Source organism: Oncorhynchus gorbuscha, linkage group LG08, assembly GCF_021184085.1.
Source record: "Oncorhynchus gorbuscha isolate QuinsamMale2020 ecotype Even-year linkage group LG08, OgorEven_v1.0, whole genome shotgun sequence".
In the NCBI taxonomy this organism is placed as follows: Eukaryota; Metazoa; Chordata; class Actinopteri; order Salmoniformes; family Salmonidae; genus Oncorhynchus; species Oncorhynchus gorbuscha.
Window position 1 is genome coordinate 46,877,045 of NC_060180.1, and position 14,543 is coordinate 46,891,587.

At 43.5% G+C, this 14,543-nt stretch overlaps 1 protein-coding gene across 1 annotated transcript in view; it reads right to left on the bottom strand.

The window, feature by feature from the left end:
• Nucleotides 1–577: 577 nt before the first annotated feature.
• Nucleotides 578–14,543, bottom strand: part of LOC124041738 (protein Wnt-9a-like) — a 37,429-nt gene continuing 23,463 nt past the window's right edge. The window contains exons 2-4 of the mRNA XM_046359675.1: nt 8,412–8,671; nt 7,120–7,382; nt 578–4,744 (exon numbers count right to left, since the gene is read on the bottom strand). Coding sequence (XP_046215631.1) covers nt 4,253–4,744; nt 7,120–7,382; nt 8,412–8,671 — 1,015 coding nt within the window. The 3' untranslated portion in view covers nt 578–4,252. The remainder of the gene's footprint in view (nt 4,745–7,119; nt 7,383–8,411; nt 8,672–14,543) is intronic.

Consider the following 14,543-nt stretch of genomic DNA (forward strand, 5'->3'; position numbering starts at 1 on the left):
GACACCATGACAGATTGATAATGTGTACTGTACGGTGAAAGACTAGGGTTGTAGGACTTGATAGTCTCATGCTACCCTTGGGCGTCGAAGGAGGACATTTGAAATGTCCTAGCAAACAGAGGGTGCGTCTCCATGATGTATATGGCAATCCAATAGGAGTCGGTATCAGATTCTAATGAACACTTATCTCAACATGGCGTAACATGTCGCAGACATGGCCTTTCTTGTCCGTGACATCAGTCCACGACAGGGGATGCACAGCGTTTTCCAACTGAGAGTGGCTCTAATAGCCGGACGTACTTGTCTTGAATTTGATGACAGAGGTGTGTACCTCTCCCTCTATTTAGCTCCACTACTCTTAACCCCTTAAGTCTCCAGAACTCCCAACAGCTTGGAAATACTATTGCATATTGGAACCTAATATCAACAAGTCGCTTTGAGTTATGGGTAGAAGGAAAGGTGGATTATTAGTGGTGTAGAACTTTTACTGTTTGCTTGCTTCGACTTGGACCAAACTCCTCTTTGCAATGGCTATATAACCACTGGGTATGAATGAGACCAAACATTCACATAATTTAAAAATTCATTTATTATTTCAGGTTTTCTTGCCTTTGTTATACAAAGATGTTAAATAACTTAAATACATTCTTACCAGTCATTCGTGATCTGTTTATACCTACAAGCTATACACATGAGGTAGAGGACAATAATTTAGGTTCCCATAAGACATGAATAAGTGAACATGGACAAAGCTTTGCTGTTATAGTATTATCACAAAGAGGAATAGATGTTTGTTTTGTTTATTGGCAAGCACAGCACAAATCCTAAAACAAATGTACACAGTGAATGTGACCCTCTCATCAGAGTATACCAAAAGTTGAATGAGTTCACACCAATACCACTCTGCGTTTGGTCAGTATGTTTATCTGCACAGAAGGTTATATGTTACGGGGTACAGACAGAACCCATACACCTCTCGCCAACCCCTCAAACAAACTGATCACGCTACAAATCGGAATGCTAGAAAAATACTTGCGCAGTACTGTACGATGTCAATTACATAAAAGCACCCAGCTGATTATGATCTATTTAATTGCCTTTAGAATTGCCTTCAGATGTGTTGTATATAACAGTTGAAAAAAAGGAAGAGAAGTGTTAAGTTACTAAATTTGTAAGGATTTGTTTTGTGCTTAGGAACTGCAAATGTTAGAGTTATCTATAGAAACTGACTTTATAGAATACACTGCCTCTTGAAGCCTCCACCCCAAAGAAGCAAAACACTCATACAAGCCTAAAGGAGAAAAAAAAAAACTGAGTAAAAAAAAACAGGTATATAAAATCAGTTTTGACTTTACGTTATTTACATTAAACACATGCTCATAAAATATCTCAAAATAATTTATCTTTCTTTTATTTTCACTTTTTCTACAAAATAGATTTTTATACATGATCCACTGACAACTACACAGTGCAGAGCTATGAGTTCAAAAATAGAATATGAAGGACTAAGACAATCACAATTGAGAAACAACCGTTGCATCATGCCGTCCTTTGTCTTGAAAAAGAAAACGTGTGTGTGTGTATGTACAGTATAAAAACATACAAAATACATGCAATGTGCATCCTGTATTCCTCTCGTCATGACTCTGTTGACCTTTTATATACGTTCAATAAATTACCACTGTAGAGAACCAGTCTTGTGCAGAGGAGTGTGTGTAGAATACACTCACCAGAAGCAATGGGAAGCAGGCATTTATGCTCAGGCTCCTTAGCAGAGCCATTATGGATTCCATGTAACGTGCAAAGTTCTATGTAGGTTTTGACCATTCGTTATTTGGCATGTTTGGAATCCAGCTCTAGAGGATGAACCAACCAACCTTCCCTCGGCTAGACGCCCTTCTCAAAGCATGCTGCTATTCCTTGATCAGTCACGGTGGGTTGAATCATATATCAATCCTGTGTCACCGCTTCTAACGTAGCATGCCAATGCCCTCGAAAACAGCTCGGACCACAGCTATCTACTAATGTTTTTTCACTTACTGATGATCACGTACAATCAAAAGTTTTCAGCAGCAATGTACTCCATATTCATGATTTAGCCGTAGGCTTTATGCATCAACTTAAATTTGACCACTTGCCTTTCCAGCATCAAACGTCTTGGTCCTAACCTCCTTATTGCTACCAACTTCCTCTTTACTTGCCTGTGAGATTTTACCATGTGCCTCACTCTTGTCTCTATACCACAGGAGAATAAACCATTGTTATTTACAACAAGCAAAAGGAAAACACAAACATATGCACTGTTTATACTCATAAATACAGGATCTTTAAATACTTTAAAAGGGGAAATGATAAAGGACTTCTGGGGCTTCAGTGCGTGAATGGGGCTATCTTACAATGTCGGGTTCCTCCCTCAGTAGTTCATTCTCACCCACCTGAAACAGGCAACGGTTGTATATCTAAAGGGAATCTAAGGGTGACTTGGCATCTCATGAGTTATTGTGGGTCTTTTAGAGGGTCGGCTCTGCCTTTTCCGCCAGTCATTTGAAGCGTCGCGCAGCCAACATGACATTTTAGACATGTGCAACATAACAGTAACCTGCCAGAGAGAGAATTACTGTCAAAACAACACGAAATGGAGATTGTAACCTTTGCAGTCGTGGAGTTGTGGTAGCCACGCCCCAAAAACAATGGATAGACAATGCACAGGCATACAGCTAGAGCAAACATTTGCTTTGTCGTCGCAACACACATTTTTGTCACCTTGTTGTTGCGAGCTTCAGCGGGACTATATCGGAAATAGCGAATTTGCTTGAGGGTGTAACTGTGTAAGCCATGTTTCCATTGGATCATGCTGTTCATTTTCAATCTCCACCGTTAATACTTGAATGGGGGGGGTGTAGAGAGAGGAAGGAAGGAAGGATATGAGAGAATAGTGTTATTATAGTATTATTACAGGCAAGATTTGCTTTTCTTTTTTAAAATAGAGGGCTAAGTACCAAGAAGCTGTTCTAGTTCGAGCACTGTTCATCTGATTGGAAGATTGCATTCTCCACTGGTCAGGCGGTCTCCTGTTGTCACGGTGACAGCAGTAGACACTAAACTCAGAAAAGCAAGTCCATTCTCTCACTGAACTTTCATTACATACAGGTTTTCTTTTTGCTTTTTTACCATCAGTCCAAATAAGATATAGTGGTTTCAGTTATTCCCTGAACATTAGTTGACTTCGCTCAAGGCCAAGAGTAGCCTAAAATGACTGGCAAATGTATTCACCAACAATTTCACTCTAGTGTAAAAGAATCAAAGACAAATGAGCGTGTTTTCTCTCCTCGTGAAGGAGTAGTCCCAAAGGGTCCATAAATGATCCACAGAGTGAGACAAAGGACACACATGTGCTGCTTTCCAAAGGGCCTTGTCAAAACAAAATCAAAAGCAGAAGAGAGCGAGAACACACAAACAACAAAGCATTTGTGTGGTTAGTGGTTTGTTGAAACATATTCAGATAAGTAGCAAGTGTATATAATATCATTATAATACAATTTAATTTATTTACATACATATGCATACACACAATGGTGTGTGTGTGTGTAAATTTGTGTGTGTAGAATTCCTCTTACACCCTGTCTTCTTAACAGTTTCTGAATATGGTTACCATGATTGCCATATGAGTTGTAATTTCACCCACCTCTTCACCCTCACTCGCTAACACACACACACACACACACACACACATTTCTACATTGGGCAAGGCCCAAAAGCCAGTCTTTTACCATTATGGTCATTCTATTGGATCCTCATTAACAGCATGCTAGCCGGAGACAGCGGCCAAGTGCTGCTTTTTCTCACTGACACATCTGACTGCATGTTGAATAGATGAGGTAGCCTTTCCTCCGAAGCTCCAACTCTGCAACGAGAAAACATGAGACCCACGTTGACCCTGTTGTCAGACAAGGCCAATCTCCTCCTGCAACCCCAACCACCATTGGCTGGGGCCACAGGGTATTAAAACAAAACCCATAGAACAGAAAATCCCTCAAAGTGCTTATAAAGGTCCTCCATCTCCATCGTCTTGCTCTCTCCTCTGCCGCAGAACTCTCTCTCTCTCTCTCTATATGACAGCCACAAGGGGGTTGAGTGAGAGTCAAACCTCTGTCCTAAAACACCATCCCCCCCCCTCCTTCACCATCAACAACCACTCTCCACTTGCTGAGTCCGGTCAGAGGCAAGGGGCAAGCAGGAAGCTAAGACTGGGCTAACCTTTACAGGTGTAGACCTCTTCTCTCTGCGTGCACTGCTTGCATTCGACGTAGCAGCACCAGCGCACCTGACACTGGCATGGCCGGGTCACCACGCGGCTCTGGGTGTTGTGGCCCCTGCCGCAGCATATGGCGTCGCAGTTCTTGTCCTTGTAGCACTTCCTGGCCGAGGTGCCCGGCGAGTACTTGCTGGGCCGGCAGAAGCTGGGCGAGTCCTCGATGTGGAGCAGGTCCATGGTGCGTGGGATCGGGTCGTTGCTGGGGCCCGTTGAGGGGTTCTGCTGCTGCTGGGGCCGGGCCTGGGAGATTTCCCCCTCCCCTGTGGCCTCGTTGGTGGAGCTGCCCACCTTCAGTGAGGTCTCGTAGCGCTGTTTCAGCTGCTTGCCGATCTCGTGGAAGGGCGAGAGCTGCCTCCAGCACGTCTGGACGGTGCAGGAGCCCGAGACGCCATGGCATTTGCAGGTGGTCTCCACCCCTGCTTTGATCACCTGGTGGTGGGAGAGGAGAGGGACATACAGTCAGCCGTCACAGGGCATCAAAGGGACTACCTGAAATGACATAATATTAGCTTTGACCCATTTTGCACTTTGTATAGACAGCAAGGTTTCAAAGAAGAAGAAAATGACCTAGACTCCCCTGTAATTTCTGCAGCACAATGGGCCTATGTAGTAAGTCCGAATTTCATAAGATATGTGTCCAATATGAAGCCTTTACGTACACAGAACATCAGTGTATTAAAATGTGATGAGAACAGAGACCATGATTATCTTCTCTGTGTATACTCATACATACCACAGAGGTAGACGATCTAGAGCCTCTAATTATTGCTGATATACTGCCATTAACATAATACAACATTGACATGACAACAATGTCACATTGTTGTCACTCCCCAACCAAAGAATCTTAATTTAAAAAATTCTACACTCTAAGCAATAGTTTCAAAGATAATGTTTGTGGGTGGGAGGGTGTCGATACGGAGTGCTACGATAACATTCGGTAATAGAGTTTGATTAAAGTCATCATGGTTATTACTAACAGTAAGTGGAGGACACGCTGAGAGGCACATTTTCCGAAGAAAAGATCCATTGAGTTCCTCGGCCATGGGAAAGAAGGAGACAGAAGACTCAGACCCTGGCCCCTGTTCTTGGTTTGTTTTAAGGTATGTGGGAGTCAAAAACCCCCAAGGTCCATCTCTTTCACCAGGCCAACTTCATAACTCTACTGTTTCGATTCAAGTAAGGGGGGGGGGACTTTAGGCTAGCAAGTGTAAAGCTAAACAAAACCATTTTTTACGTCAACTATGTTGAGGCCTGAAGATTTCTCATAATACATATGACGGGATCTACCCAACAGACGACACGGAATGTGGACTCGAGTTGAACTTGAGAGAACACCTCTGACCATTAATGCTCGACCAACTTTAACTTGTGGGGGTGTGAACGGGTGTGTTTAAGGCTCCTTGTTTGGCCAAAGACAGCACTGCACTGAATAGTACACGTTGCGACGTTGCTTGAAATCTCTGTGGCTGGGAATGGTTCATTTGTGTACAGCTCAGTCAGCATCGGCCGACCACAACGTTAAATTAAAGGTTACGTGTTAAAATCCATAACGTGTATTCTCCAGAGGAGGCCTGGAGTGGACAGACGGTCTCTCTCCGGTTCTGTTCTCACACACTGGGAAACAGATGGGGGAATACGAAATAAGTGCTGCATTATTCGCCACACTTGCAGTTTAGTTCAGGGAAATGTGAAGTGTCAGCTTTAAATGTTCTAGGGATTCCAGAGGCTGGCACATTCCAAGATTTGTGCTTCATGTGGGACGTAGTACACCTCACTAAATCTGAAAATAAGAAAAAACCTGGACCAAAACAGTGTTGTAAATCTTTTATCACAAATAAAAGAACCTGAGAATGGATTTGGAGAGCCAGGCTGAAAAGGAAGAGCTCACACACGGGTCTTCGGGAGGGGGGGGGGGTTGTGTCTGCTAACATTTGGGGAAGTGTGCTTCTGCTATAATTTATATTCATGCTAAAATTAAAATGGCTACAATAGGAGAAAATCTGAGTCAAGGTAGCGGCTGCCAGGACCTTGAGTTTGCTTTGGCTTGACATTTTAACACCATTCTCTCTTCTTTTTGATTTTACTATTAAAATCACGTCCAAGCCGGGGGAAGAAAAAAAACTCACTCCCTCACCTCAAACAATTGTCGAATCTCGCTAAGGCACAAACAACGGCAATTAAATCTCTAATTTGAGAGGGAAAAACAAAGTTTGATTAACGTGTGGCCAATTTAAGTGATTTAGGCTGGCCTTTCATCTCACCATTAAGTGGGATGCTTGAGGATCTGTAGTATTTGTTTAATAACCACAGCATGTGGGTAAACGATTCTCTGTCGACCATGGGAACATAGCTGTAAAAACTCTTGTCATTGTTATTCCTCTCGTGGTCACATTAAATTCCTCTCTGGTCATTTTCACTGGTTCTGGTCATTTTGCTGTGTCTTTAGAGACTGAGGTAAATATGGAGAACAATAATTTACCAACCCTACATTATATAGTTGTCTGTAGGAGATTCAGAAAATATTCACCCTAGAATACACCCACGGATCTTAACCATCTCAAGACAGGACAACATAGGCCTACGTCCTTAAAGTAGCTGTACAGGGCAAAGGTAAAGCAAACTACACTGTCAGTCAGTCAATCAATCAATCAACCAGCCAACCCAAAAATATTAATTGTTTTTGTTTTACAGGAAAGGTTGTGACAAAAGGGCTGTTAGCGGGATACACTAATTACTGTATCCCATAATTCAACAAGATGAAATATACCGCGTCATCCAATACGGCTCCCCTCCACACTCACCTTCATGCCCACGTTACTGTTGTGCATGTCCACGCGGGCACGCAGGTCCTTGTTGGAGCGTTTGCCCAGGAAGTCCTTGACAAACTTGTTGCTGTACTTCAGGTTGTCACCACAGCCGCCCCACTGCCAGGCCTTGCGGTTCTCCAGGTCTGGGGCTTCATCGCAGGTGCAACGCTCCATCCGCCCGGCGCTACAAGCCTTGGCCATGGCGTGAGTCAGGCCTGCTGAGGAGACGGCATACAGGAAGGCTGTCTCCTTAAAACCTGGAGTGAGGTGTGGAGCAAGAGGAAGGATATCAGCTACCAGCTTCCTAATGGACACTCAAAATGAGCAATTGAAAGTTGCCATTAATGGGGAAATAAACTTCAGCTTTCTACTGTACTATCTACTATGGCCTCTCTCTACTGAACTATCTATTGTGGCCTCTCGCTACTGTACTATCTACTATTATGGCCTCTCTACTGTACTATCTACTATGGCCTCTCTACTGTACTATCTATTATGGCCTCTCTACTGTACTATCTACTATGTCCTCTCTCTACTGTACTATCTACTAACGCCTCTCTCTACTGTACTATCTATTACGGCCTCTCTCTACTGTACTATCTACTAACGCCTCTCTCTACTGTACTATCTACTAACGCCTCTCTCTACTGTACTACCTACTAACGCCTCTCTCTACTGTACTATCTTCTATGGCCTCTCTCTACTGTACTACCTACTAACGCCTCTCTCTACTGTACTACCTACTAACGCCTCTCTCTACTGTACTACCTACTAACGCCTCTCTCTACTGTACTATCTACTATGGCCTCTCTCTACTGTACTATCTACTATGGCCTCTCTCTACTGTACTATCTACTATGGCCTCTCTTTACTGTACTATCTACTATGGCCTCTCTCTACTGTACTATCTACTATGGCCTCTCTCTACTGTACTATCAACTATGGCCTCTCTCTACTGTACTATCTACTATGGCCTCTCTCTACTGTACTATCTACTATGGCCTCTCTCTACTGTACTATCTACTATGGCCTCTCTCTACTGTACTATCTACTATGGCCTCTCTCTACTGTACTATCTACTATGGCCTCTCTCTATTGTACTATCTACTATGGCCTCTCTCTACTGTACTATCTACTATGGCCTCTCTCTACTGTACTATCTACTATGGAATTACAAAAATGTATCTCCACCTCCACCCATGAACGTCAGAAAGGAGTTATCTGTAAGTTGAAAACATATTACATTTATACTTCTATATGAAGTTGGAATGCTTTTCTGTCCCTACCTCTTTTCAAAAGGTTGGCTCTGTAGCGCCCCTCTAAGGTGCAGTTCCACCTCTCAAAGCGGAACTGGTACTGGCACTCCAGGGCACTCATGCTGATGGCCTCCATGAGGGTCTCGGCCACGCCCGGGTCCCGTCGACACATCCGCCGCTGTTTCTTCTCCAGTTTGAGCCGGTCACACAGCTTGTAGTGGGCCCTTCCCACGTTCTCCTCAGGTTGAGAGCTCAGCGGTAGAATGGACAGGGGTTCATTACCTGTCAATCTGGGGAGAGAAATAGACACCCCTTAGCTACTGGCAAATGCTGCTGCAGTACCCAAAGGTCTACCTAAGGCTTATTACAGGCATTACCTGTCAATCTGGAGTTGAGGGGGGGGAGATGTTGTACTGTAACACACTGTTTGGAGGGTTCGGAGAATGAAAAATAATTTATGGGAACACTCAGTCAGTACAGTGGACTGAGAATATGAGGAAATGGTATGCTAAGTCCCAAATATAGAACGCTGACCTTTATGGTCTAAGTCAGAGCTGGTTAATGTTCGAGGGAATTTGGCTGCAATTGTTTGAAGGTTGCAATCGACTTAATGGTTAATGTGCAGGGGACTGCAACGCTTTCTAGAGATTGAGATCAACATTCCCCATATGTGAGGTGAGTCTCGGCCTCCCGAGTGGCGGAACGGTCTAAGGCACTGCATTGCAGTGGTTAGGACATCACTACTGACCCGGGTTCTCTCCCAGGCTATGTCACATCAGGCCGTGACCGGGAGACCCATGAGGCGGCGCACAATTGGCCCAGCATTGTTTGTGTTAGGGGAGCGTTTGGCCGGACAGGATTTTCCTCCTATTGTGCTCTAGCGACTCCTTGTGGTGGGGTGAGTGCCTGCAAGCTGTCACCAGCTGGATGGACACGTTGGTGTGGCTGGCTTCTGGGTTAAGCGAGCAGTGCGGCTTGGCTGGGTGGTGTTTTGGAGGACGTGTGGCTTTCAACATTTGCCTCTCCCGAGTCTGTAAGGGAGTTGCAGCGATGGGACAAGACAAACTACCAATTGGGGAGAAAAAGGGGTAAAAGTAAAAGAATATATTAAAAAAATAAAAGGATAGGCTTGGCTGTGTATATAGCACATTCTCAGAAGGGGTGCACTCTCAGAAGGGGTGCGTTCTGTGCTGATTTGTCTCTTTTAGGGTAGCTACCAATAAGGTTGCTCGTCATAGCATCGCTGACTAGACAGCTAGCTAAATTGACACAGGTTGGTTTAAGAACATGCGTTTGTAAATTCACTCAAGGGTGTCAGAGTGAGCTCAGAGTGCGCTCTGGGCGTTCATAATTTCAGAGTGCTGTCAGATTGTCCGTTAGTAAATTCAGCGTGTTTCGCTCTCAGAGTTTTCAGAGTGCACACTGGACGCTCTGGCGGAGTAGGGTTGATTCGAACGCTCTGACCTCAAAACGGACGTCAAACACCCAAGCTAACTGGCTAAAGTTGGCTAGCTTCCTAGCTAATTCCAGACACAAATGAGAACACCTTACTCTGAACATTTGCTGTTTAGAGTGTTAGTGACTGTAACTGTGTATTTTAATTATTATTATTTATTTTTTGCCAGAACAGAGCGTTCAGATGATATGACAGATTTAAAACAATGGTCCCACACATTCAATTTGTCTGACACATCACAGGCATGCTAAACAGTAGCCAAACCAACAGATACATTGCTTAACATTTATATCATATCCCGGGGACCGTCACTCACGGGGACCGTCACTCACGGGGACCGTCACTCACGGGGACCGTCACTCATGGGGACCAGCGGTGTTTAGATGTAAACATGATCACACAGCAGGCTTTACACTCATTATAGAATCCCCATACAAACTTCCAGTGTTCAGGACCCTAAAGCTGCAATTCATTTGAAATATAATGAGTATAAGCTTAGTTTCTAAACACGGTATAGGAGGAGAACATGTGGTAGAGTTGCACTCCTTTCGTCAGTTTATTTAAAGGAAGTGTATATAAAACACACAAGCTAGCACCGGGTCTGCCACATAGCTGGCAAAACCCTCCCTGACCAACTAGTGTTCTGAGGTTGCGATGGATGGGGAAAGCAGAAGCATTACTTTCACAAAAACACGCAGGGGACATGACTGTCAGCCTGTGACCATTTTGGTCACACCATCTGACAGGATTGGCAGGGTAGTTGCTCATTATGTGCAATTTCAGGGCCTCTTTTTACACTGTTAAAGTAAAAGAGAAGAATACATGGATTTACAGAGGAACTCACAAACACATTCCTGCAACGGGCCCGGGCACATAACGCCATTACTGAAAGAGTTTGATGCCTTTTAAGTGTCAACATTTCCCTGCTAATATTGACACCAGCTAACAATCTGAGGTTGTCCTGACAACAACCGTAAACAAGGGATAAACATATTAGATGTACTCTGGAGGTGACAATGGGAGGTTGTTTCTTCTTCTCTCCTCTATATAACTGAACTGCTCTGCTCAGTGACACACGGTGACCTGTCTCTGGCCTCTGCCATCAAAATGTTGAAATTCATGTTGTTGAGCTTAAGTGAATATCCCTTCTATCAATCTTGATAAAACAGGGGAGGTTTACTTTATCTGACTGCTTCAGCAAGTTATCAGGAGAGCTGAGGAGGAGAGGATCCTAGTTTAATTGTCATGTCTAAGTGAATCCTGCTTTGTCTCATTCACAAAACAAAGCTCTGATTATGCCATGTTCAATGAGAGGCCCATGCAGATCTCACCAGTCACATGGCCAGAACAGGAAGTGATAGCTAGTCTAATAAGTAACTATGAACCGAACAGTAACTTTTCAGTGAGGAAGGATTCAGGCCAGGTCTGCAAGAGTAGGACACAAGCTAATGAGAGAGAGAGAGTGAACAAGACACAGCCAGCCAGTCAGACACTATTAGCATTTAGCTAGCGTATTAGCATTTAGCTAGCGTGTTACTGCTGCCAATGAACCAGAAACCTATTCAATTCCATTTCCAGCCCATGAGTCATTTGGGTACAACTATTAACCAAATCACAGCCATAGAGCTTCCTTCCAGATGTCCCGGGCATGGACCGTGTTGCAGTGAATGTGAACGCTGATTGATTCACTGTCTGTACCTCAAGAGAGTTACTGTGTACTTCTCCCGTCTGTGTACTTCTCTAGTCAATGGTGCTACACGTTCACTTACGACCTAATTTGTCTTCTGTCACCATTCAGAGCCAAACGGCCTCACTGAAGAGGTCACAGAGGTCATATTACAGAGAGAGAGACATCTTTTAGATCTGATAATAACTGATTGTGAAGTCTTTCTCCTGATCCAAGATGGCAGCGTACCTTTAGAGAGATATTGTGTTGGATATAAACAGTTCTTTTTCACACATTGTATCGCCGGAAATGACTGGTAATGACTGGTAACGGCATCCAGATTATAGATTTGTTTTCGGTGAAGGGAAACGTTTCTGCGGAATAGGTCATCCAGAGTGATGGTAAATATGTTTTTGGGTATGGGATGTCATCTTTAGGGAGGGAAGATCAATGTGTAACATTACAGGTCTCCCGGAGTGAAGAGGCTAGTCAAATGGCTCGTCTCTCTTTTTTGCCTTTCCTAACTTGTCTGACTACTATAGATTTCTTAAATGGAAACCTGGCAAGCTGTGTCTTGACAGAAATGGTTCTCCTGGCTGGCTTTAGGGAGGAAAAGAGCTCAAATACATTGGTCTGACTGTGCCACATTCTGCACTGTATGTATAGAGACACTCCATACATACAAATGCTATATTTATCCATCTTAATTGTTATTCCTTTTGATACTATGTGTATCCACTACGTATACAACACCGTGAGGAGAAAAAGAAGGAACTCAAGAGCAAATTGTACCAGTTGACGAACTGTTAGAATCGTGATTGACGAACTGTTGTAATCGTGACTGACAACATTTCCGCAACATTTCTGCTGTGGGCTGAGGCTCAATATTTGATTGATTGCAACACCATTTAGAGTACCTGGCTAATTAATTTCGACATGTCATCGGGAGAGCCAGGATAATGTAAACTCCAGCCGTGATAAACTCAAGTCCTATGATTGATGCCTGAAATGCAATAACATACAAACTTAACTGAATGTAGATATCGCTGGGGAAATTAAATCAGCAACGTTACCCAGGAGATGCAAAGTGGAACAGATTATTTGTGAAGCTTGGCAGCCACAGTAAATGAAGCATATATTTTTTTTGTATGATTTAAAATTCCTAGAGATTTTACAGTTGTATGAATCATGCTTCTGAAGAATGTAAGAGCAATAGAGACAGCAACCGGGGGCTGAAATATAGTCTATGCGTTGTATAGTATGCAACGATTCAATTATGTTAGGTACATTTGTTGCTAATGGCATTCCTCTAGAATGTTTACTACCTGTTGCACGAAATATACATAGGCGTGCCATTATTCGCAATAACAACAGTGGTGAAACTCCCACGAACAAAAAAGGTTGTCTTCATTTTCCTGAATCCTATCACCGTGGCGTGTTACATTCCTCAGCCACTACTGTCACTATCACCGTCTCCTTAGTGTTATCTCTCCATAGATCACATATGGCTGCCTGTCTGGCCCTCTAAAACAAATCAAGTCAAATAAAATGCAATTTCTCAAAAGTGTCTTTGTGCTGCGACGTCATTGTCTGAGGCAACAAAAAAAAGATACTCCGAAGCTGGAGGGAGGCCAGAGACAACATGAATCTTTTGGACTACTGCTCTGCTGTTACTGACTTCCATTTGTTGTTGTTGTTGTTGCCAGTTACCAAGAAGGCTGGGGGGCAAAGTGTGGATAGGAGGAGACATTTCAGAGAATGGAGAAACACTTCTTCAGGTCTCGGGAGAATAAGCTACTGTGGCTCCATTCTTGTGCATGTTTCCGCTCTGTGGCAGACCAGTGTATAGTCAAATGATATCACAGATGTGCTTTAATTTCAGTTCCCCCCCCGTCTTCTAAAGGATTTCTTATATCTAGCTGTGAGGCTGTATTTTAAAGGTTTTACTTTTTGGGCTTTTAGAACACTGACGGAAATGATTATTTTACTTCTTAAAGCTATTCTAAATATGCACAATGGTAGTTCTAGTGCTTTGATTAATTGTGCCACTGCATATTTCCTAACAAGCACATTTGACTAAGTGTAAGACGAAGAAGGAGAACACAAAACCATACAGGTAAACTAGCTGGCTGGTACTGGGTCCCTAAAGATCCCTTTACCGCCATAACGTGACCAAAAAGAAACGTCTCACATACTCAGACAATGCTGAGCAGAACCCAGTGTCACACCCAGGACCACTGCTGGCTTCTGCAGAGCGAACTAATCTATTTAAACTCACTTGGAGCAAAGGATGGAATCAAAAGGAGAGTACGGTGCACATCTTTGGTCAAAAATTTGGACACAGGACCTCATAGCTTCTGATTAGGAATAATGGAAAGCCTAACCACAATGCCTTAATCTCTATGGTCCTGAAACATGTGCAAACTACTGTGTGTACAGTGCATGTTGACAGTGTAAGGCATATGAACTAAAGGGATTATAGGTTGCAGGGTACGGAGCTACTGCTAGGTCTATGTCTTACACATTAGAATGTAAGAGCATGTAGACCTGTGTTTTTCTATCATGAAGCGTTTTAGGAGGCTGTTTTTGTTTGAGGTGTTGGCACAGCAACACACATGGAACATAACACCAACAGAGACATAATAAAGTTCACTATTATCCTACGTGAGGTAGGATTCTTACTGCTGTTTTCTCAGCTTGGCTTTTTAAACTCACTCACTCACACACTCACACACTCACACACAGACATCGTCGACCCGAGACTTCAAAGGAGAATAATCTCACTCATTGCCTTGCCTTTCCCCTCCCTGCATGCACCTTTCACTGGGTAAACGAACGGACTGAGTTTGTTTAGGCATTTCTCTCCACCTGTCAACGCTTCCCATTGCCCGGGACATTTACTTCATATAAATGTTTCAATGCACAGAATGGCACAGTGAAAACAACTCAAATCATCAAATCAAGTAAATGTTCCTTGGTCGCATACACAGATTTGCAGACGTTATCGCAGGTGCAGCGGAATGCTCCAGAATGAGCAATG